Consider the following 20,364-nt stretch of genomic DNA (forward strand, 5'->3'; position numbering starts at 1 on the left):
AGACACCGCTATAGATAGAGACTGGGGACCTGCAACCCGACGGCCGCGGGGAGCGTGTTGGGGGAGGGTTTGAGGCGGGGCGGGGGGCGCTAGAGGGGAGGCCAGAGACTGGACAGACGCACATACAGGCTGATCGGGTCCCAGGGGATGGAGGGGGGGCCACCACGTAAGGGCGTCCTGGAGCCCAGGTGGAGAGGCATCCAGTCGCGGAGGGGGGCTGCGGGGGGCGGCCACGCGAGTTGGCAGAATCCGGGAATCGGGGTCACTCGGGGACGAGGCCGCCTCCAGGCGGGCAACGCCGGAGAAGGCCGCGGCGCTCCGCGCCCAGAGCGCCCCCACGGGCGGGCACGGCGCCGGGTCAGCCCGGAGCTCGTGGCGCGGCCGAAGGGCCGCCCCGAGCGAGCCGAGGCGCCGCCGCCCGCTGGCGCTGGGAGGGCGCCGGCGAACAAGGCGCCTTTGAGAGCCGGCCGCCCTCCTCCACGGCCGCCCCGCCCCGGCCCGGCGCACCCTCGGCCCCCTCCCTCACCACAAAGCGCGCCTTGTGTCCACCCCCCCCTCCGCCCCCCCTCGCCCGCCTCCCAGCCCCAAGGAACTACGGCGGCAGCCGCGGCGTCCAGGGAGCGCGCCCCACCGGATACCCTCCCACCCGCGGCCCGGGGCGGCGCTCCTCCCCACCCCCAAGACAGTCACCTCAGTCCAGAAAACAGCGATTTTAATTTGAAAGCAATTTTATGTGAGTGAAAGATACGGGAAGGGAACCCCGGAGAGAAGAGCCGCAGGGCAGAAGTCATGCAGCCCCAGCACCTCACCTCTGCAGGCCGGCCATCTCCCCTCAATCAGGCCAGGACACTCAGTGCCCCAGGCTCTGCGGGGTGAGCAGGGGCTGCAGGGGAGTTGAGACGGGAAAGGCCTGAGGACTACTCACCACCCCGGCCCTGACCTCAGCCCAGGCCCCTTCCCCAACACAGACAGAAGAGCCGCAGAAAACCCAGAGCACCCCAGGCCCTGCCTTTCCCAGACACCACCTCCACCACTGGCATCTCTTAGTCAACCTGGGGAAGTACAGTACTTCTTTGAGTCTAACTGCAAGTCTCTGTCCTCGAGGAAATTAAAAATAGCAGATGGGTTCCCACCACCCCTTCACCACCACCACCACCACCTTTCTCTGCAGCCCCAGGCTCACCCCGCAGAGCCTGGGACCTTCTCAGTCTGACTGCCAGAGGTGGGGGAAGTGTGAGACGGGACTCTGGCCAGGAGACAGTGACAGGGTCCCCTCCTTCCAGAGAAGCCCCCATCTGCCAGGCTGGGTTAGATGAAGGCCTGGCAGAGCTTTCCTCCCATGTCCATCAGTTTGGGGGGCCTGCCCCCCAATATTCATCTCTGCGGGAGTTCTCTTTCCATTCTTCGGATGGGGATGCCGAGTGAGGCAAGACGAGCAGCAAGGACCTGGGAGCAAGGACGGGGCTTTGTGCTGGGGGAGGAGAGGCCACTCCAGGCTGGAGTTCTGAAAGCCCCCCAGACCATGGCAGAGCCAGACAAACTCGGAGACTCGAGGCCGCCACAGGGAGAGGCCCACCAGTGGTCTGGGTCCCTCTGACTTGGGACCTCAAGCAAACCCGTACAGGGTTTAGGGACACCCCCTGGAGGCGTCAGTTCTGCCCTGTGCTCCTCCATCCCATCAAGATTCTAGCAACACAGGCCCTCCCCACCCTGCCCCAAGGCCCAGAGTCCCTTGCCGCTGTGCCCTCCCCCAGCGTGAGGAACAGCACGTCTGCATGTGGGCTCAGGCCAGCTGGTGGGGAGCCTCAAGCATCTCCATGAGGAAGGTGTCGATGGGGGTGTCACCGATGAGCTTGAAGAAAAACAGATGCTCTAGACACTTAAGGCCTATGGACCTGAGAGCAGGAAGACGAAGCAGCAGCTTGGCAAACCTGAGGGCATGGGAGATGCTGAGTAAGAGCTGGGGCCACACAGGCCCTGAACACGCCCTGGTGGCACCCCCACCCCGGTGTGGGCCCGGGGCCCCTCAGCGCCGTCTCACCGGCCCTGTTGCTCAGGGTACTTCTGTTTGCAGTAGGTCTCCAGGGATGCATATACTTTCTCTCGCAGGACCTCAACCTCGCTGGGGTTGGAGAGGCCCTTGGCATCTGGGATGGCAGGAAGAGAGGAGGAAGAGGAAGGAGGACCAATCAAACCAGGACAAATGAGGAGACATGGCCCACACGATGTTCCTTCTGGGCACCACCTACACACCCTTCACCAAATGCCTGGCCAGGGAAGCGGGGCGCAAAGGGTCTGGGGGATGGGATCGGAAAGGGAATGTTTTTCAACGAATGTGGGTTCCTCTTGGTCAGCTGGGAGATTTCTAGGTTGAGGGGGGCAGCTGGGTAACTGAGGAGTCTCCGAAGAAGAGGCGGCTGCAAGGCTGCCTGGGTCTTGAGGAACAGGGGCAGCCCTCCTCTTACCTGGATTGAACAGAATGATTGCCCGCAGGCAGCCAAGTTCTGTCTTGTCCATCCTCATGTCCCGCATTTTGGACACTAGCTCTGTCAGCACCCTGGAGAGGGACCTGCAGGTCACTCAAAGGTCACAGCTCAGCCAGCCTTGGACACGGACCAGCCTATAGCCCCGCCCCCTCGACCACCAGGCCAGCCCAGCTGAGGGCCACTGACCTATCAAAGATGGCTCCCACGCCTGCGGAATGGGCCGAGTTGCGGTGCACATGGAGACCTGTAGCGAGGAGGATGCCATCTCGGACATCGATGGATCGGTGAGAGAAGGAGGCGATAAGCAGCTCGTTCCAGCCTGAGGGGGGCGGGGGGGGGTGCCCACAAGGGTCAGGGGCCAGGGACGAGGCCACAGGGTGGAGAGCACATTGAAGGAAGGGGAGAAGAGGGGGTGAGGTCAACGAGACTGGCTCCCTGAAAACGTAAGGTAAGGTCACTGGGGTCCCTGAAGGTCAGGAGGTCCAAGAGGGGTCCAAAGACAAGAAGTCCGAGGGGCCCCAGGCCACTGACCTGCCCGTAGCAGTATGACCTGGTCATCCAGGGGCAAGGAGGAAAAGTGGGGGATCCTCTTCGCCCACTCAACAAGCGTGAAGAGCTGTTTGTCAGCTGCCTGGCAGATGTTGGTCACGGGGTCATTTGGCTGCAGGGATGAGGGCTCAGAGTTACAGGAGGTTTGGAAGCACACTGGGAAACCCCCCATCATAAAACACTTTGGACAGTTCCCTGGTGGCTCATTCAGTAAAGAATCCACCTGCAAAGCAGGAGACCCAGGTTCAATCCCTGGGTGGGGAAGATCCTCCGGAGAAGGAAATGACAACCCACTCCAGTCCCTGCTTGGAAAATCCCATGGACAGAAGAGCCTGGTGGGCTACAGCCCATGGGGTCGCAAAGTTGACCAGCACCTTATCTGCAGTCTCTTCAAGCCCCATCTGAACCCACTCTTGCTCTTCTGGCATTCAGGAAGACAACTGTTGATTTGGGACTTGCCTGTGGCTGTTTTGGGAGTGGGGACAGAGGACAATACCGTGCCCACCTCAGATGTGAGACCGTGTCTGGGGACACTGCCAGCCCCCGGCAGTGTGAAGGGTGGTGAGGGGAAGGGACGGGGGTGGGACATAGCACAGACCTAGCCCGTGGCCCCCCCACCCCAGCAGGAAGGAGAGCACTCACGCTGCTGCCGCTGCCCCCAGTCCCCCCAGGACCCTCCACGCCCTGGTCACTCTTCTGCTCCACAGCAAGCTCCGCCTCCAGGATCCTGTCCACAGGCATCTCCTCGGGGGCTCCCCCGGCACCCTCCCCATCCCCGTCTTTGTCCTTCCCCCGCTGACGCTCCTCCTGTACAGCTAAGGGGGAGGGGGAAGGAGAAGAGAAAAATGGAGAGTCAGCAGCTAGCCATGAGGAGATTCCAAAGTGTCCTTAGGGCCATACTGGGGTCTCCTGGCCTAACTCAGAAGATATTTATAGAAACTGGGGAAGTCACTTGAAACCACAGCATATTTGTGGCAGTCTAGACACAGGAGTTATGAAAGAACAGATGACTACTCCAAGAAGTAAAAGAGGTGGACAGAGAAATTAGACAGAAAGCTAACATTTAAACAGAAGGCCTACTACATACGAAGAAACATGCCAAGCGTGCTTTAACATTCACTCCAGTATTATAACCACCCTGTGAGCTCTTGACCCCATTTTTAAAGATAACAATTTTGAGGCAGTTCATTAAAACACTTTGTCCAAGTTCACACGATACACGGCACATCATACATCTAACCCTAACTGTTCCTAACTGCAACTCTGGCGTCCTTCTGACTCAACCAAGCGGCAGGAGAAGGTGCCCTGGGCCTTCAGGGACGTGGGTCTTCAGGGACGTGGGTTCTGATCCCAGGCCTGTCACTCTTGTTGCATGACCTTGGGAAAGCCAGGCTTCAGGCTCATCTTCTCTAAAATGAGGCAGGTGACCAATATAAGCTCCCTAAAGCATCTCTCTCAGGATTTCAGAATCAGACTTAAAACAGAGAAAAAAGAGGGAAGGATGTTTTGGGGGTCTTTTAGTAAAGGCTGCAGTTTAAGAGAGCACAGTCCCGGAGTCTGGAGAAGCCAACACAGATACCACGGAGACAAGAGGCCAGAGTGGAAGGCAGGCTCAGAGAAGAAAAGCTAATCCGGTTAGAGAGGGGGAGCTAGAGAAACCATCCTAGGGAAGGAAAAGTGATCCTAGCACCAGCCCGGGGTGAGGGGGTGGGTGGTGGTCAGAGGTTCAGGCCCGAGTGGCAGAACCATTAAGAAGGAAACTCAAGGGACCAGATCAGGGTACCAGGGAGGAGAGCGGATGTGCATGGGAGAGAGGAATGAAACAGCGCCCTCTGGAGGAGAGAGAGGGGCCCCGCCTTCCAGAGAGGGCGGTCCCGGAACTGCTCCCTCCCCTCCCCCCACAGGGCACAAGGGGAGGCCCCTTACCCTCCCTCTTCATGCCAGTAGCCAGGCACTTCTGGTAGCGGCAGTACTGACAGCGGTTCCGCTGGCGCTTGTCCACCGTGCAGTCCTTGTTGTCCCGGCACGAGTAGGTCAGGTCCTTACGGATGGTGCGCTTGAAGAAGCCTTTGCAGCCCTCGCAGCTGTAAACCCCGTAGTGTTTGCCTGTGAGACGAGAGGAAGGGCCGTGAGACTGCACGTACACCCTGGGCCCCGAGGGCTCCCGTCCACCTCCTCCTGCCCACCCGACCCCCAGCAAACTTAGCGAACCAGGACGTGAGGGATGATATAGTTCCATTCTTCTCAGGGTTCAAAAACCCTAGACCAGTCCCCTCCCCACTCTGACCAACCCCCCACCAAATCTAAGCCGGAGGTTCCTCAATTCTCATCACACCTCTCCCAGTTCACTAGCTCAAACAAAACCTCACGAGCCCCTGGGAATCCCCCAGATGACGGTACGTGGTACACACACTCTCTTCCTCCCTGCTAGTCCTCTGAGCCCCATACCTGAGCTTCGGTCCCCGCAGATTGCACATAGCCGTTTGCCAGCCCCAGGGCCACCTGGAGGGGGTGGACAGTGCAGGCCCCGGACCCCTAAGACTGGTGGCTTCACATCTTCAGGGGGGCCAGACCCACCCCCAGGGAGCGACACTGTTGAGTTAATCTGGGATGGGGGAAATAGGGAGGTCACAGGGAGACTCATTGGGAAGGATAATCTCTCAGAGGGGACGGACATCATTCTCTACCACCCAGGCTGGGCCCTGCACTGCACGTTACAAAGAACACTACGCTGCAGTGCCTGGGAAGGGCCACCCCTGGAGCACAACCCCCAAGAGATGAGACATAACGGTCCCCTGAAATTGTGCAACACAGTGGCCCCAAAGGGCTTTTATCTTAGAAGGGCAGATGGGACCAAAAAGGCAAAAAAATCACTGATAGACAAAAGGGACATTAAGAATAATAGGTTCTTTTATAGTACTGGGGAGGAGGCGTGCACTGTTCAGTGGCACCTCAGGAAGGGCCAGGGGTTTCACAAGGACCACAAGCCTGCCAAGACTAGAAGTTCAGTGGACCAGGGAAGTTCATACAAGGATCTGGAGTCAGGAGGAAAACAAGGAAACGAAAGTGGAGCGGCAGTTAAGTGGGTCACAACCTCTCACCTGGGGACTGCTGACAGGCCCGGAGAATCCTGGGGGAGCTGGAGGGGGCAGGCCGGGGGACCCCATGGAAGAGCTGATAACTGGGAAGGGGGAGCCCAGTGGTGGGGGTGGCATCGAGGGTGGGGGTGGAGCCCCAGAACCTCCAAGGGACGCAGCTGCTGAAGGGGGCAAGGGTGGTCCGGGAGGAGAAGGGGGAGCGGCCCCCTGGGGAAGGGGATTTGGGGAGGAACTGTCTGGGCTCCGCGAGTCTGGGGGGTGAGGGAGGGTACACACAGGCACAGACACACAGAGACAGGAGAGACAAAAAGAGAAAATGAGTCTTGGATCGCCCAAAGGGAGACTTCCATTCTTTCTCTCTGATTTCCCCACCGCGCCCCCATTCCACCCTTTCCCAAGTCCAGAGGCAGCCTACTGCCAAACAAGGGCTGAACCCCTAATCGTGGTGGGAGGAGGGGGCTGATAAACAAGAGGAGGAGAGCTGAGGGGAGGCAAGCTCCAAATAGTGAATTTGGCCACTCCAGGCCGGAGGCGTCTCGTGTGGGTGGGGCAGCACGTGGGGGGAACCCGCCAGCCTCTGCACTCCCAGCTCGCCGCCCGAACGGGCAGGGGAGAGAGACCCCGCCGAGGGCGCGGAACTCGCCTCCCAAAGTCCAGGGTCCTCAGGCTCGAGGACCGGGGCCCTGCGCCGGGGACAGCGGGGCAGCCGGGCCTCCGGCGGCCGCCGCTGGGAGAGCGGAAGCGCCCCCTGGCCGCCCCGCCCCGGGGGCAGGGCACTGCGGCCCCCGGGAGGAGGGGACGCGTGTTTACAAACAAGGGGGCGGGGGCGCCCGGGAGAGCGCCCGGGAGGGGGAAGGGGCCGCCGGTGTCGGGGTCTCGGCGCCCGGGCCCGTCTGCGGGCTCACTCACCCCGCCCGCTGTCGCCCATCCCGTCCCGTCCAGCCTCCCCCGGCTCCGGCTCCGGGGCCTGCTGTCCTCCGGCCGCCGCCGCCGCCGCCGCCGCCGCGGGATCCAGCCAGGGCCGCCGCCGCCGCCACCGGGACGCGACCCCACAATGCATTTCTTTTCGCACCCCCACCGGCCCACACTGCCCTGCGGCATGCCGCTGGGGGAGGAAGGGCGGGCGCGCAGCCCAAGACATGACTCCCAGCTGAGTGTAGGGACGCCGAGCGGCACCAGGGGTTCCCGAGGACCGCTCGGGGGGACGAGCCGAGCACGAGGAAGCCCCAGAGAAAACGACTCTGGCTTCAACCGGGTCAAACTAAGCGCTTCGCCCGGCCCTGTACCAAAATGACAGCCCCAGTGTGGCAGCCATCTTGGTATAGACGGGAAGTCTCCGCGCTAGTTCCCGCCCCCTCGTCTAGTTGGAAACGGAGGAGGCGGTCTTCTCCCGCCTGTTAGCCAGTCTCGCCCGGCATCCCCTCAAATAACCTCCACGTCCGCGCATGCGCGCCAGGGCTGGCCCGCATCCCTGCCACCCGGAGTGCGGCCATATTGGTAAAGGTGCTGGGACCGAGGTAGAACGGGACTCCCAAGTTCTCGCGGGAGCTAGGGGCGGGACTGCCACGTCCGAGCAAACCGGGAAAGGAGAGGATCCCGGAGCCGGTGAGAATTCCCTGCTTTTCTCTACTGTCCTTTCCAGGCCCTTTTCCTCACCTTGCGGGTCATAGAGACGAGAGCCCAGAGAGTCCATAAAGTGGAGGATCGAAGCCTAGAGCGGAGTCCCGGGGGCCCTGTATCAGGGAAGGGGTTCGGGATAAAGAGTCTCGGGAACAATGTGGGTGGGGACAGAACGGAATGGGGGAGCGGCCCGTAGAAGTGGACGGTGGGCGCGGACGGAGTAAAGCGGACCCCGCATGGGTGTAGAAGTGAGGGCCAAGTGGAGTCACTGTCTCTGTCCCTCTGGTCAGCGTGATGGCCAGAGGCCTGGGGGCCCCCCGCTGGGTGGCCGTGGGACTGCTGACCTGGGCGGCCTTGGGGCTGCTAGTGGCCGGACACGGGGGTCATGGAGACCTTTACGAAGACCTGCACGAGGACTTCCACGGCCACAGCCACAGGCACTCACATGAGGATTTCCACCACGGACACAGCCATGCCCATGGCCACGGCCACACTCACGAGAGCATCTGGCATGGGCATACCCACGGTCACGACCACGGACATGCACACGAGGATTTGCACCATGGCCATAGTCACGGCCATTCCCATGAGAGCCTCCACCACCGAGGACACGGACATGACCATGAGCACAGTCATGGAGGCTATGGGGAGTCTGGGGCTCTAGGCGTCAAGCAGGACCTGGACACTGTCACTCTCTGGGCCTATGTGAGTCCCCTGGGGATGGGGCAGAGGGAGGCTGATGCTGTATTGTTGGGAAACCTCACACCTCTTAACCCCTGACTCTCCCTCACCAGGCACTGGGGGCCACGGTGCTGATCTCTGCAGCTCCATTTTTTGTCCTCTTTCTTATCCCTGTGGAGTCAAACTCCGCTCGCCACCGCTCTTTGCTCCAGATCTTGCTGAGTTTTGCTTCTGGTGGGCTCTTGGGAGATGCTTTCCTGCACCTCATTCCTCATGCTTTGGGTAAGTGATCTTTAGCTTCTACCTTAAATCTTAATGAATTTTAGTCTTTGGGCAAGACTGTTCTTTCCCCTTTGTGACCCCTGACCTTCTAGTGTTCCTGCAGATACACACCCCTTGCTTGGTTCCCTCATCTGGCCTTTTCTCCCTCTTCTTTCAGAACCTCATTCTCACCACCCTCTGGAGCAGCCAGGACATGGACATTCCCACAGTGGTGAGGAAGGGGCGGCTGGAGACACGGGTTGGGGTGCTGGAGAAGGTCTGTCTCTCCTGTTCTTCTCCTATGCTTGGGGAGGAAGAGTCCAGAATCCACATCTCCCTTAATGTCTCAATGCATCTATTCCCAGGCCAGGGCCCCATTCTCTCTGTAGGACTGTGGGTCCTCAGTGGAATTGTCGCCTTTCTTGTGGTGGAGAAATTTGTGAGACATATAAAAGGAGGACATGGACACAGTCACGGACATGGACATGCTCATGGTCACACACATGAAAGTCATGAACATGGAAGACAGGGTGAGCCCAGGAACAATTTTTCTGAAAGCCACATTGCCTACCTTTGGATCTCCTCATTTTAAGGTTCTGAAGTGGGAGGAGACTAGCCTTGTGAGGATATATTGGCAGATCTTTGTTCTCCGCTTACACCAATTCCTTTTTTCACGTACAGAGCGTTCTTCGAAGGAGAAACAGAGCTCAGAGGAAGAAGAAAAGGAGGCAGGGGCATTGAGGAAGAGGAGAGGGGGGAGTACAAGGCCCAAAGATGGGCCAGTGAGACCTCAGAACGCTGAAGAGGAGAAAGCAGGGTCAGGTGAGAGCCAGGGTTCCATAGGCTTGGGCCAGAGACATAGTTGTGAATTGCTGGAAATAGCGCTGTGGGTGATGGCAGGTGTCTGGGAAATACTGGGGCTGGATATGAAGTGGTCTCTCGGGGAGATGTGATAATGGCTGATCATGGCTGGGACTAGGGGTGATGAATGCCTCTAACTGTTTCATCTTCCCTTTCTCCTGTAAAAGACCTACGTGTATCAGGGTACCTGAACTTGGCTGCAGACCTGGCACACAACTTCACAGATGGTCTAGCCATTGGTGCTTCATTTCGAGGGGGCCGGGGGCTGGGGATCCTGACCACAATGACTGTTCTGCTACATGAGGTGCCCCATGAAGTCGGAGACTTTGCCATCTTGGTCCAGTCTGGCTGCAGCAAAAAGCAGGTTGGTGATGGTGTACACCAAACATGGTTACCTCAAGCCCTTTACCGTCTGCTCACCTAGCCCCAAACCAGACTGCCACTCATGAGTTTGAAACAAATTGTACTACAGGCATCCTTTGTTTTATTGTGTTTCTGTATTGCACTTAGCAGATACTGCATTTTTTACAAATTTGTAGCAACACTCTGTTGAGCAAGTCTTTTGATACCTTTCTTCCAACACTGTTTGTTTACTTCACATCTGAGTCACAGTTTGGTAGTTCTTGCAACATTTCAAGCATTTTCATTATTGTTACCTTGATCTGTGATCTTTGCTGTTACTATAGCAAAAAGATTGCAAATTGCTGAAGGCTTAGGTGATGGTTAGCCTTTTTTAATCGGTATTTTTTAATTAAGCTCTTACATTGTAGGTATAATGCTACTGCACACTTACAGGATAGTGTAAATATAACTTACATGCACTGGGAAACTAAAAAATTCATGTGACTTGCTTTATTGTGATGGTCTGGGACTGAATTCACAGTATCTCTGAGGTATGCCTGTATTGGTGACAGTGGATCCTCCAGTAGTGAAAAGGAAGAAGTTATGTTTGTCTTGCAGTTCAGTAGTTCTTGAGCTGTGATCCAGAAACCATCTGAATAGTATAGGGGTCTTTCACACCGTGCCCCCTACCGTGACCTGTTGAGTCAGAAGGTCTGTGGAAAGGGAACTCTAAGATCTTTGAGAAAGTGTCTATTCTAGCCCCCCCTCTTTTTGCTTTACTCTTTAGTTTCCAAGGACATGCACCCTATTTATGCACTCCTAGACCATTCCAGCCATGTCTAAACCACCAATAACCTTCAGACGTTGATGAGTGCCTCTCTCTCTTTTCTGCCCACCAGGCGATGCGTCTACAACTACTGACGGCAGTAGGGGCACTGGCAGGCACAGCCTGTGCCCTTCTAACTGAAGGAGGGGCAGTGGGCAGTGAAGTTGCAGGCGGCGCAGGTCCTGGCTGGATTCTGCCATTCACTGCTGGTGGCTTTATCTATGTAGCAACAGTGTCGGTGTTGCCTGAGCTGCTGAGGGAGGCATCACCGTTGCAGTCACTTCTGGAGGTGCTGGGGCTGTTGGGGGGAGTTGTCATGATGGTGTTGATTGCCCACCTCGAGTGAGAGATGGGGTAAACCAGCCCCAAACCTCTAGCCTCTAAGCCCTCCAGGTCAGGGGTCTGTGGAGGCTGGGGGGTCCTGGCCTAGGACATCTGCCAAAGGAGAGAGTTGTATCCTAGGGAAATGGTGACTTTGGCTTGAGGGCTGTCAAGATCGGGCAGTCATGCAGGGGCTGCAGAGGTGAGGATGAAGTCCAGAGGGGCCCTAGTGTTGGGCACGTGCTGACCATGTTGCTGGGTTTGAGGACTAGAGCCGAAAGGCCGGAAGAGAGGAGTCCTGGCAGCCTACCCCACGTCCCCCACCCTGCCTGTTCACAGAGGACCAAGCCGCCACGCACAGGCTTCTCCAGGGCCCACCTCCCTCTCTCCCGCCTGTTGGTGGAGGCTCCAGGGAAGACCAGAGCCCTGCACAAAGGGAGTAGCAGAAGTCGGGGATAAACGTCAATCGTGTGACCTGATTTGGGAGTGATTGGGGGGTGGGGCGGGAATGGCTAGTTGCTAATCTCATGGCCTGATTTTTTTGTTTGTTTCTATTCTTTTATATTACTTTGAATAGAGGAGGGGTGAGGACCGGAAATAAAACCCTCGGACCTTGCGTTCTACGCGCAGTCTTTGTCTTTTTCGGGGGGTTGGGCCCCCCAGCAGCGGCGCCTGGTCACGCCCCCGCGGCTGGGGGCCGGCCCCGCCTGTGGCCGCCGGCCGGGCTTCGATTGGCTCGGCTCCGCGCTAGCCGCGCCCCCTCTGCGCTTGGAGTGGCCCGGCGTGGGGCCCCGCCCGGCCGCCGGCTGTCATGGCGTCTCCGCTCCGACTGCGCTCCGCGCTGGCCCTGGTTACAGGTGGGGGGCTCCTCTCCCGGGCGGATTGGGGTGCCACCGTGACGTCCGGGGCGCGCCGTCGGGCCGCGCAGTCGCCCTAATCTCCGGCCCGGGTCTTACTGCCTCTGCGCTCCGCTGACCTCTGACCCCGCGCCCGCTTGTCCTCTCCCGTCCCAGGTGCGGGCGGCGGCATCGGCCGCGCCGTCAGCGTGCGCCTCGCCGCCGAGGGTGCCGCCGTAGCCGCTTGCGACCTGGACGGGGCAGCGGCGCGGGAGACGGTGCAGCTGCTGGGAGGGCCGGGGAGCGAGGAGGGGGCGCCCCGCGGAGTCCACGCCGCCTTCCAGGCTGACGTGTCCGAGGCAGGGGCCGCCAGGCGCCTGCTGGAGCAAGTGCAGGTGAAAGCCAGACGCCCTCGCCCCTTTAAAGCCCTATAATGTTGCCTCCACTGCCCTCGGCTCTACACGGTTTCTCGGTGTGTAACCCCCGCCCCACCCCCCCGCCACAGGCCTGCTTTTCTCGCCCGCCGTCTGTTGTTGTGTCCTGTGCGGGCATCACCAGGGATGAATTTCTACTCCACATGTCTGAGGACAACTGGGACAAAGTCATAGCTGTCAACCTCAAGGTGGTGACCTCTGAACCCGTGACTTCTGGGTCCTCTAGCCTGGGGAGAGAGTTGGAGGACCGTCACCCCAACTGATCCTTCCTGCCATGTGACTTTCCCGCTCCACCCACAGGGCATCTTTCTAGTCACTCAGGCTGCAGCCCAAGCCCTGGTGTCCAGCGGCTGTCCTGGCTCCATCATCAACATCAGTAGCATCATAGGCAAGGTCAGGCTGAGCTGGGAGGAGGTGAGCCAGTCAAGTGGGCACAGAGAGGAGAGCCCCTCCTTGTGACCTCTGACTCATCCCACGTCTCCGGCGCACCCATAGGTGGGGAACATGGGACAGACAAACTATGCTGCATCCAAGGCCGGAGTGATTGGGCTGACCCAGTCTGCAGCCCGGGAACTTGGACGGTTGGTCAGACGCCTGGGGGCATGTGAAAAATCAGAGGAAGGGGTCAGTGTTCAGTCCTCTCTGGAGTCAGCAGACACTCGCCTTTCCACAGACACGGGATCCGCTGCAACAGTGTCCTCCCAGGGTTCATTAGAACACCCATGACCCAGAAAGTGCCACAGAAAGTGCTGGACAAGGTAGGAGACTGTGGGTGGAGGGCAGAACAATTCAGAGGCCAGCCTCTCCGGGCTTCAGAGAGAGGCTGCTGGGCCCAGTGCAAGGCAAACAGCAGACGGTCAACAACTGCACAGGGAACCCACAAAAGAAACTTTCAGTCACATGAGTGTTTCCTTACAGGTGACTGGAATGATCCCAATGGCACATATGGGGAACCCTGAGGGTGAGCACTGAATGAAGAGACCCGAAAGTCTATGGTATCTGAGGGAGGTCTCACCAAGATTGGTAGTTGGGGGTGGGGAGGATTCTGGTGGGAGGTGACAGCTACTTTGGGCGTGTGAGAGTGAGGATTCTGCTCTCTCCCCTCCTCTCCCATAGATGTGGCGGATGTCGTCGCATTCTTGGCATCTGAAGACAGTGGATACATCACAGGGGCATCAGTGGAAGTCACTGGTATGAGGCCATCGTGGGGTGGAAGAGGGCAGAGAAGTCGAACCCAGTCGATAGGAGAAAGCTAATGAGAGGAGTCTGGAGCCACCGAGGGAAGGGCAGGAGTTCCCAGAGGCCAGGGACAGAAGTGGGCGCCTCCCCTGCAGCCGGTTTGTCTCCACCTACACATCTGTCCAAATGTTTCTGCCCCTCCCAGGAGGTCTTTTCATGTAACTGCCTCAAGGACCCTGGACTCTGCTCACTCGCCCGCTGCTCTGCTGGCCTCCTGCTGATGAGGACTCGGAGTTCCCAGGCTACAAAAGGGGTGGCTGTGTATGGCTCAGGAATGCTGAATATGGGAGGCAGGGGTGCTTGTGACCCTAATAAATTCCAAAACCTCTTCCCTGCCACCTCCGGTTCTTCTTGTGTCCAAGTCCTCAGACCCTTCCCCACCTCCCCCTCCTTTCCCTTTTGCGAAGGATTGTTCCCTTTCACTGCCTGGTCTCCCAGGGCAACCCCCGCCGCCGGGTGTGAGAGGCGAGAGTGTGTGTCACTGTGTGTGCGTGACACTCTGGGTCTTTTGGAGGGAGGGGTCTCTGCCCCACCCCCTGCCACTGATCCTGTAGCCCTAGTCCCTTCCCCCCCAATTCCCTGGGTCCTTACAGTCCCCAAGGGTGATTTGTTCATGGTCCCATCCTGGTGTCCAGTCTAGCCTTGAGAGGGGGTCTTGGAACAGGTGGCCTTCCCCCACCCCTCTCCTTTCTCTGAGTCCCCCCTCCCCTTTCTCTCCACCTTACAATAGCTGCAGCCGGCCAGGGGTCGGATGGGGGGATTAGGGGAGGGGGCCAGGATTAGGGGAGTGGGCCAGCCGATGAAAGGGGCTGGAGGAGAGCAGAAGGAAGGGAGGGGGCTGGGAGGAGGAGGAAGGGGAGGGGGTCCGCGCTAATCGACTCTGGAGCCCACATAAGGACTGGCCACGGACTGAAGGAGAGGACAGGGAAGTAGAGGGAACCGGGGGAGGGGGTGAGGGGACCCACTGCGGCATTGCCCCAGAGACAGGCCACCCCCTGGCAGTTGCACCCAAGTCCTGGCACCCCAGTTCAGGCTGGAGGAGACAGGACGCCCATCAGGATCTCTCCCTCCACCCCGCCCCCCGTACCCCTCATCCCCTGCCCTCAATAGGGATGGTCTGCCCCTTCCTCTTCTCTTCCTTCCCCGACCCTTCCTTTACTGGGAAGTCCTGGAGGAGGCTTATGCCCGCTTCCCGCTCCGGACATTCGGCCCCTGGCCGGCCCCCCGCCCCCGCCACGACACGCGCACACGCGGTCCCCGAGAGGGGCCCCACCTCGTGCGGGTGCGTGTGTGTCCCTGCTTCCGCGTGGTGCCTTCATCCCCCCGTACCTCCCGGGCGCCTCCCTCCCCCGCCCCGGGCCGCGGCTCCTGATTGTCCAAACGCAATTCTCGAGTCTTTAGCTCTGGCCGAGAGTTGAGTCTGGACGTCCCGAGCCGTCGCCCCCAAACCTCGAGGGGGAGAGCGGGTCGGAGGGTGTAGGGAGAGCCAAGGCGGAGGGCGGCGCAGGTCCCCCGGGTAGGGAGGGGATCCCGGGCACGTCGGGACTCGGCCGTGTTCACGGGGCCGGAGGACAGCAGCGGCAGAGACTCCTCTGCGGCTTTCCCCCCCTCCGCCCTGGGATCCCGGGCTGGGACTGCGGAGAAGCCGTGCGGGGGAAGCGGGTACGCAGGCCCCCAGAGCCGCCGGGGGCACAGGCCGGGGGGAGGCGGCCCCTCCCCGGGGTCCGGCGACACCGGGCCCCGCCCTGCGGAGCGGAGGACCCCACGGGGGCTTCGGGGAGGGGACGGCGGCAGCCCGGGGACAGGAGCGCGGCCCCCGAGCGGCGCGGGCCCCGGGGGTGGGGAACCGGCGTCCACGGCGCTGCCACCAGCGCGCGCCTCTGGGTGACGTCCCCGCCGCCGGGGGAGGGGGGCGCGGGCGGGCGGAAGTGACGCAGGGCCCAGCGCCCGGGCCATGGCGGCGGCGGTGGCGGGGGACCGGCGTCCACGGCGCTGCCACCCGCGCGCGCCTCCGGGTGACGTCCCCGCCGCCGGGGGGGCGCGGGCGGGCGGAAGTGACGCAGGGCCCAGCGCCCGGGCCATGGCGGCGGCGGCGGCGGCGGTGCGAGCTGCTGTCTGAGCGGCGGCTGGGGACCGGACGGCCTCGGCCGGAGAGCCCGGTCCCAGGAGCGGCGCTGCGGCGGCTGGGGCGCCGACGGCGGGACCCGGGTGAGGGGCCGCGCGGGGGCGCGGTGCGGGGAGCCCCGGAGGGCGGGGTCCGCGCGAGGGCCGGGCCCCCTGACTCCCTTCCCCCATCCGCCAGCCCACCTCTCCGGCGCGGCGGCGGGGCAGCCGTGGTGCGGTCACCATGACGACGCCGGCGAACGCCCAGAACGCCAGCAAAACGTGGGAACTGAGCCTGTATGAGCTCCACCGGACCCCGCAGGTGACAGGGGTTCTCCGACTGCAACTTACTGCCTTTCACTAGACGGCTCCATCCGCAGACCCCCTTCTCACAGCCGCTTTTCCACTTTTGGCCCCTTTCTACCCAGCTTCTCACTCCCTACCCTGCTTTGGAATCACTTTTCACATTTAGCTCGTTTAATCCTCAAAACTGACGTGCCAGAGAGGTAGAGCCAAGTATTATTGTCTTCGCTTGAAAGATAGTAAACAGGCTGAAATGAACTTCCCTGGCCTTCAGTTCCTCATCTTAAGTGTGTGCATTTAAGACTCCCCTTGGGAGTGCATTAAAAATGGAATTCTGGGCCGGATCTCACACACACACCTTCCCCATACACACAAACAGTAATGGGATGGGACCCCAGACTCTGCATTTTTAGCATGCACCATAAGGGATTCTGATATAGGCAGTCCCAGAACCACACTGGAAGAAATTCTGTTGACTAAAGTCTTCCCCAGAAGGAAAATCTGTGCCGTGCCCATCTCCAGGCCTATCGCCAAACCTCAGATCATCCTATTTCAAAGCACCTACTCTTAGGATTTCTCTCTTCCTCAAGTGGCCAAATGGGGTACCCAGATTCTGCCATCTCACTGCATTTCTCAAGACTCCAGTTTCATGGACTGCTTGTTTCTAAGATCCCTTTTACCTCTTTCCACCACCGCCTTTCCACTCGTCACCGTCTCCAGGAAGCCATCATGGATGGCACCGAGATTGCGGTTTCCCCCCGGTCGCTGCACTCAGAGCTCATGTGCCCCATCTGCCTGGACATGCTGAAGAACACGATGACAACCAAGGAGTGCCTCCACCGGTTCTGCTCTGACTGCATCGTCACGGCCCTGCGCAGCGGGTAACAGGAGGGACGTGTTTGAGGTGGGGGCAGGGGGAGAGAGCGGGCCCTCCATCCCCAGTGACTGAAGGCTCAGGGCCACCTTTCTCCCACCCCAGGAATAAGGAGTGCCCTACCTGCCGAAAGAAGCTGGTATCCAAGCGGTCTCTGCGGCCAGACCCCAACTTCGATGCTCTGATCTCTAAGATCTACCCCAGCCGGGAGGAGTACGAGGCCCACCAAGACCGGGTGCTCATCCGCCTCAGCCGCCTGCACAACCAGCAGGCGCTGAGCTCTAGCATCGAAGAGGGGCTGCGCATGCAGGCCATGCACAGGTTTGGGGGCCACAGGGAGGTGGACACGGGGCGATGGGATGGAGCCACGGGTCAGACACCTGGGGGTCTCTGCTGCTAGGCCTCAGCCTCGTGAGCGCCCACCACCATCTGACTGCATGCCTGGAGGTTGTGGATGTGAACATAGCTTTTTAGTTAGTAACTAGCACTACTATTGGTTTTTTTTCTTAATACTTATTTATTTGGGTGCAGAGGGTCTTAGTTATAGCATGTGGAATCTAGTTCACTGACTAGGGATCAGCCCAGGTCCCCTGCAGTGAGAGTGCAGAGTCTTAGCTGCTGGACCACCAGAGAAGTCCCTGGCACTGTTATTCTTAATGAATGCCTCACCTTCTAACTTTCTAGAAGTTAGAGCAGTAGAGTGACTTTTGAGCATAAGCTTTGGGGTCACCCTGCCGGGAAGTAAATCACCTCCTAGGGCAGCATCGCTCAGTCTTCAACGTGTATTTGAATTACCTGAGAGTTTTGTTTAACATGTACATTCTAATTCGGTAGGTCAGGAGTTGGGCCCAGATTCTGTGTTTCTTCAAGCCTGTGCTACTGGGTCTTAGACCACACTTTGAGAGGCAAAGCGACTATGATCTCAGACTAATGATTTAACCTCTCTAAGCCTGTTTCGTCAGCCATAAAAAAAATTGTATAATTACCTGCATCTGTAGGGTTTGTGTAATTTGAGGCAATCAGTGCAAACACTTAGCAACGTGCTTGGCACATAATTAGTATGGAATAAATATTAGGAATCATCGTTGAGATTTCCCTGGTTTCTTAATTCTCTGAAGTTTAAAGTCGAAAGCCCTTATCCTTGGTGCTTTCTAATCTCGACCACTTGCTCCCACAGGGCCCAGCGTGTGAGGCGGCCGATGCCCGGGTCAGATCAGACCACGACGATGAGTGGGGGCGAAGGAGAGCCCGGGGAGGGAGAGGGGGATGGAGAGGACGTGAGCTCAGACTCGGCCCCGGACTCTGCCCCAGGCCCTGCTCCCAAGCGACCCCGAGGAGGGGGCGCAGGGGGCAGCAGTGTAGGGACAGGGGGGGGTGGCACTGGTGGGGTGGGTGGGGGCGCCGGCTCTGAAGACTCGGGTGACCGGGGAGGAACCCTGGGAGGGGGCACCCTGGGCCCCCCAAGCCCTCCCGGGGCTCCCAGCCCCCCAGAGCCAGGTGGAGAAATTGAGCTCGTGTTCCGGCCGCACCCCCTGCTCGTGGAGAAGGGAGAATACTGCCAGACTAGGTGAGAGCCTCGTCCTCCCCAGACCACTGAGAAACCAAGGGTCATGGTCTGCATCACAAGTGGGCCTCGGCCAGACCCAGAAAGAGCCCCCAGCCCAGCGGCCCTGTGCCCATCTCCCACTTGGCTGCTCCATTTGAGGCGTCTGTGCCCTCAGTCTGCCCCCTTTCCTACCCAGGTATGTGAAGACCACTGGGAATGCCACAGTGGACCATCTCTCCAAGTACTTGGCCCTGCGCATTGCTCTCGAGCGGAGGCAGCAGCAAGAGGCGGGGGAGCCGGGAGGGCCTGGAGGGGGCACCTCTGATGCCACCGCGGGACCTGATGGGGGTGGAGGGGAGGGTGGGGGTGCCGGAGGAGCCGACGGCCCTGAGGAGCCTGCCTTGCCCAGTCTGGAGGGCGTCAGCGAAAAGCAGTACACCATCTACATCGCTCCCGGGGGCGGGGCTTTCACGGTGAGCGCCCCTGAGTGTCGGGGGGCGGGGAGGGTAGGGGGGGTGCGCAGCCGCAGACCCGACCTCCTCAGCGACCCGCCCTCTCCTCTGCATCTCCGTCTGCTTTCCGTCCTTCTTCCCCATCGCGCCCGTGTCCTTGCTGTGCCCCGTTTATTGTTTCTTTGTCTTTCCTCTCCGTTTGGTCCCTTTTCCTCTCATCTTACCATCTTTTCCAACTCACTTTTCTGCTCCCCCTTCCGCCACCTCTGTAGACGCTGAATGGCTCCCTGACCCTGGAGCTGGTGAATGAGAAGTTCTGGAAGGTGTCCCGACCACTGGAGCTCTGCTATGCCCCCACCAAGGATCCAAAGTGACCCCACAAGGGACGGCCAGAGAATGGGGCCATGGGGTGTCCTGGAGTCCTGGCCCACCCCCTGCCTGGCTTCTTTGTCCCCCAGAGCCCCCCAGCCTGACCAGCCAGCAAGAGACACAAACAGGACAAGTGGCTTTTATACAAAGTATCTATATCAGATTCTTCTATATTGTACAGAGTGGGGCTTGGCCCCTGTCTGCTGCCTTTTCTATTGTCCTCAACCTCCCGTCCACAAGATGCTGGGGGGAGTGAAAAGCCCTCCCCTCCGTGCCCTCCTACCAACAACAACAAATTTGCTTTTTTTCCTCTTTGAAATCTGCGGTTCTGTGTCTCTTTATCAGGGGTGTACTAGAAGGAGATGGAAACAAAGATTGGGGAGAGAACCCTAGAAATCATGTAGAGTCAGTCTTGGAAATGGGGAGGAGATGTCAAAGGCTATTCATGGTGTGTAGGGCCCATTTTCCTGAATCTTCAAATCAGCAAATACGTAGGAAAATAGGACCGATCTGTGAAGCTGGAAGAGTGGAGAGGTGTGAAGTCAGTTCCCAACCTTGCACCTGTGACCTGAATGCCCAGGCTGGGATCAGGGGTGTCAGTACCACAGGAAAAGTAGCTTAAGAGGAAGGTGTGTCTGTAGACATGGCGGGCCTTGATGTTTGGAAGGGGGATGATTCCTTGACCGTGCCTGAGAAGCTGGAGAGAAAAGGCGCGGAGGTGGGGAGGGCTGCGAGAAACTGCCTGCAGACCCCGCCTCCCTACCCAGGATTGTAGCTCCGCACCGTCCCAGAGGCGGTTGAGAGCAGAAGGCTGGGGGTGTTCGGTGAAGCCCTCGCTGCCCGCCCACCTCGAGAGTGGGGCTGCATCTGGGCAGTGTGGCGCCGGGCTGCGGAGGGGTCCCTCTCCAGGAGGGACCAAAGCTGCCCCCCGGCCGCGCTTCGACCTCTCTGCCCCTCACACTTCCTGTTTCCGTCGCCTTATGCGCCCCCAACTCCTGCGGCTGGCTTAGCCTCGGCCCTGCTAGCGGAGGGGTCAGCCTGGGGGTCTGACCTGCCGACCCAAAGGGCACTCCACTGCACACTTAGCATTTCTCGATGACGCCCTCTCGTGCCCACCACCCTCTGTGCGGCGGACACGGGGAGTCCTCTGCAGCCCTGGTGAC

At 59.6% G+C, this 20,364-nt stretch overlaps 4 protein-coding genes across 5 annotated transcripts; 3 read left to right on the plus strand and 1 right to left on the minus strand.

Annotated features, from left to right (window-relative positions):
- Nucleotides 1–830: 830 nt before the first annotated feature.
- On the minus strand, nt 831–7,274 carry RXRB (retinoid X receptor beta). 2 transcript variants are annotated; one of them, XM_068994216.1, is made up of 10 exons: nt 7,043–7,274; nt 6,137–6,384; nt 5,484–5,640; nt 4,962–5,141; nt 3,678–3,850; nt 3,018–3,147; nt 2,673–2,805; nt 2,466–2,557; nt 2,042–2,147; nt 831–1,931 (listed from the first exon to the last, which is right to left on the minus strand). In XM_068994216.1, exons 1-10 carry the CDS (start codon nt 7,272–7,274, stop codon nt 1,784–1,786), a joined length of 1,599 nt encoding a protein of 532 aa, XP_068850317.1. In that variant the 3' UTR covers nt 831–1,783. The 2 variants fall into 2 exon arrangements, with proteins under 2 accessions (XP_068850317.1, XP_068850316.1); XM_068994215.1 differs by having other exon boundaries at nt 2,466–2,569.
- Nucleotides 7,275–7,619: 345 nt separating this feature from the next.
- SLC39A7 (solute carrier family 39 member 7) lies at nt 7,620–11,642 on the plus strand. Its single transcript, XM_068994093.1, has 8 exons — nt 7,620–7,738; nt 8,044–8,458; nt 8,548–8,716; nt 8,874–8,927; nt 9,061–9,225; nt 9,377–9,517; nt 9,724–9,920; nt 10,798–11,642. The coding sequence occupies exons 2-8, from the start codon at nt 8,048–8,050 to the stop codon at nt 11,068–11,070; spliced, it is 1,410 nt and encodes a 469-aa protein (XP_068850194.1). The 5' UTR covers nt 7,620–7,738; nt 8,044–8,047; the 3' UTR covers nt 11,071–11,642.
- Nucleotides 11,643–11,856: 214 nt separating this feature from the next.
- On the plus strand, nt 11,857–13,834 carry HSD17B8 (hydroxysteroid 17-beta dehydrogenase 8). The gene is made up of 9 exons (XM_068994094.1): nt 11,857–11,902; nt 12,059–12,276; nt 12,387–12,503; nt 12,616–12,708; nt 12,811–12,896; nt 12,989–13,073; nt 13,234–13,276; nt 13,432–13,506; nt 13,700–13,834. The coding sequence occupies exons 1-9, from the start codon at nt 11,857–11,859 to the stop codon at nt 13,714–13,716; spliced, it is 780 nt and encodes a 259-aa protein (XP_068850195.1). The 3' UTR covers nt 13,717–13,834.
- A 1,893-nt stretch (nt 13,835–15,727) lies between these two features.
- On the plus strand, nt 15,728–19,498 carry RING1 (ring finger protein 1). The gene is made up of 7 exons (XM_068960492.1): nt 15,728–15,762; nt 15,857–15,979; nt 16,681–16,841; nt 16,940–17,155; nt 18,012–18,401; nt 18,577–18,853; nt 19,105–19,498. The coding sequence occupies exons 2-7, from the start codon at nt 15,902–15,904 to the stop codon at nt 19,204–19,206; spliced, it is 1,224 nt and encodes a 407-aa protein (XP_068816593.1). The 5' UTR covers nt 15,728–15,762; nt 15,857–15,901; the 3' UTR covers nt 19,207–19,498.
- The last annotated feature ends 866 nt before the right edge of the window (nt 19,499–20,364 follow it).

Source organism: Capricornis sumatraensis, chromosome 22 (assembly GCF_032405125.1).
Source record: "Capricornis sumatraensis isolate serow.1 chromosome 22, serow.2, whole genome shotgun sequence".
NCBI classification, from domain to species: Eukaryota; Metazoa; Chordata; class Mammalia; order Artiodactyla; family Bovidae; genus Capricornis; species Capricornis sumatraensis.

Excerpts from the sequence above, each read along its gene's own strand:
- RXRB (XM_068994215.1), bottom strand. The coding sequence starts at position 7,274 with ATGTCTTGGGCTGCGCGCCCGCCCTTCCTCCCCCAGCGGCATGCCGCA. Across the intron at positions 5,641-6,136 it reads GGCCTGTCAGCAGTCCCCAG|ATTAACTCAACAGTGTCGCT; the intron begins GTGAGAGGTTGT and ends CCCCCATCCCAG. Across the intron at positions 5,142-5,483 it reads CTGCGGGGACCGAAGCTCAG|GCAAACACTACGGGGTTTAC; the intron begins GTATGGGGCTCA and ends CTCGTCTCACAG.
- SLC39A7 (XM_068994093.1), top strand. The coding sequence starts at position 8,048 with ATGGCCAGAGGCCTGGGGGCCCCCCGCTGGGTGGCCGTGGGACTGCTG. Across the intron at positions 9,518-9,723 it reads AGAGGAGAAAGCAGGGTCAG|ACCTACGTGTATCAGGGTAC; the intron begins GTGAGAGCCAGG and ends CTCCTGTAAAAG. Across the intron at positions 9,921-10,797 it reads CTGGCTGCAGCAAAAAGCAG|GCGATGCGTCTACAACTACT; the intron begins GTTGGTGATGGT and ends TCTGCCCACCAG.
- HSD17B8 (XM_068994094.1), top strand. The coding sequence starts at position 11,857 with ATGGCGTCTCCGCTCCGACTGCGCTCCGCGCTGGCCCTGGTTACAG. Across the intron at positions 12,709-12,810 it reads TCAGTAGCATCATAGGCAAG|GTGGGGAACATGGGACAGAC; the intron begins GTCAGGCTGAGC and ends GCGCACCCATAG. Across the intron at positions 12,897-12,988 it reads GCAGCCCGGGAACTTGGACG|ACACGGGATCCGCTGCAACA; the intron begins GTTGGTCAGACG and ends GCCTTTCCACAG.
- RING1 (XM_068960492.1), top strand. The coding sequence starts at position 15,902 with ATGACGACGCCGGCGAACGCCCAGAACGCCAGCAAAACGTGGGAACTG. Across the intron at positions 17,156-18,011 it reads CGCATGCAGGCCATGCACAG|GGCCCAGCGTGTGAGGCGGC; the intron begins GTTTGGGGGCCA and ends TTGCTCCCACAG. Across the intron at positions 18,854-19,104 it reads CCGGGGGCGGGGCTTTCACG|ACGCTGAATGGCTCCCTGAC; the intron begins GTGAGCGCCCCT and ends CCACCTCTGTAG.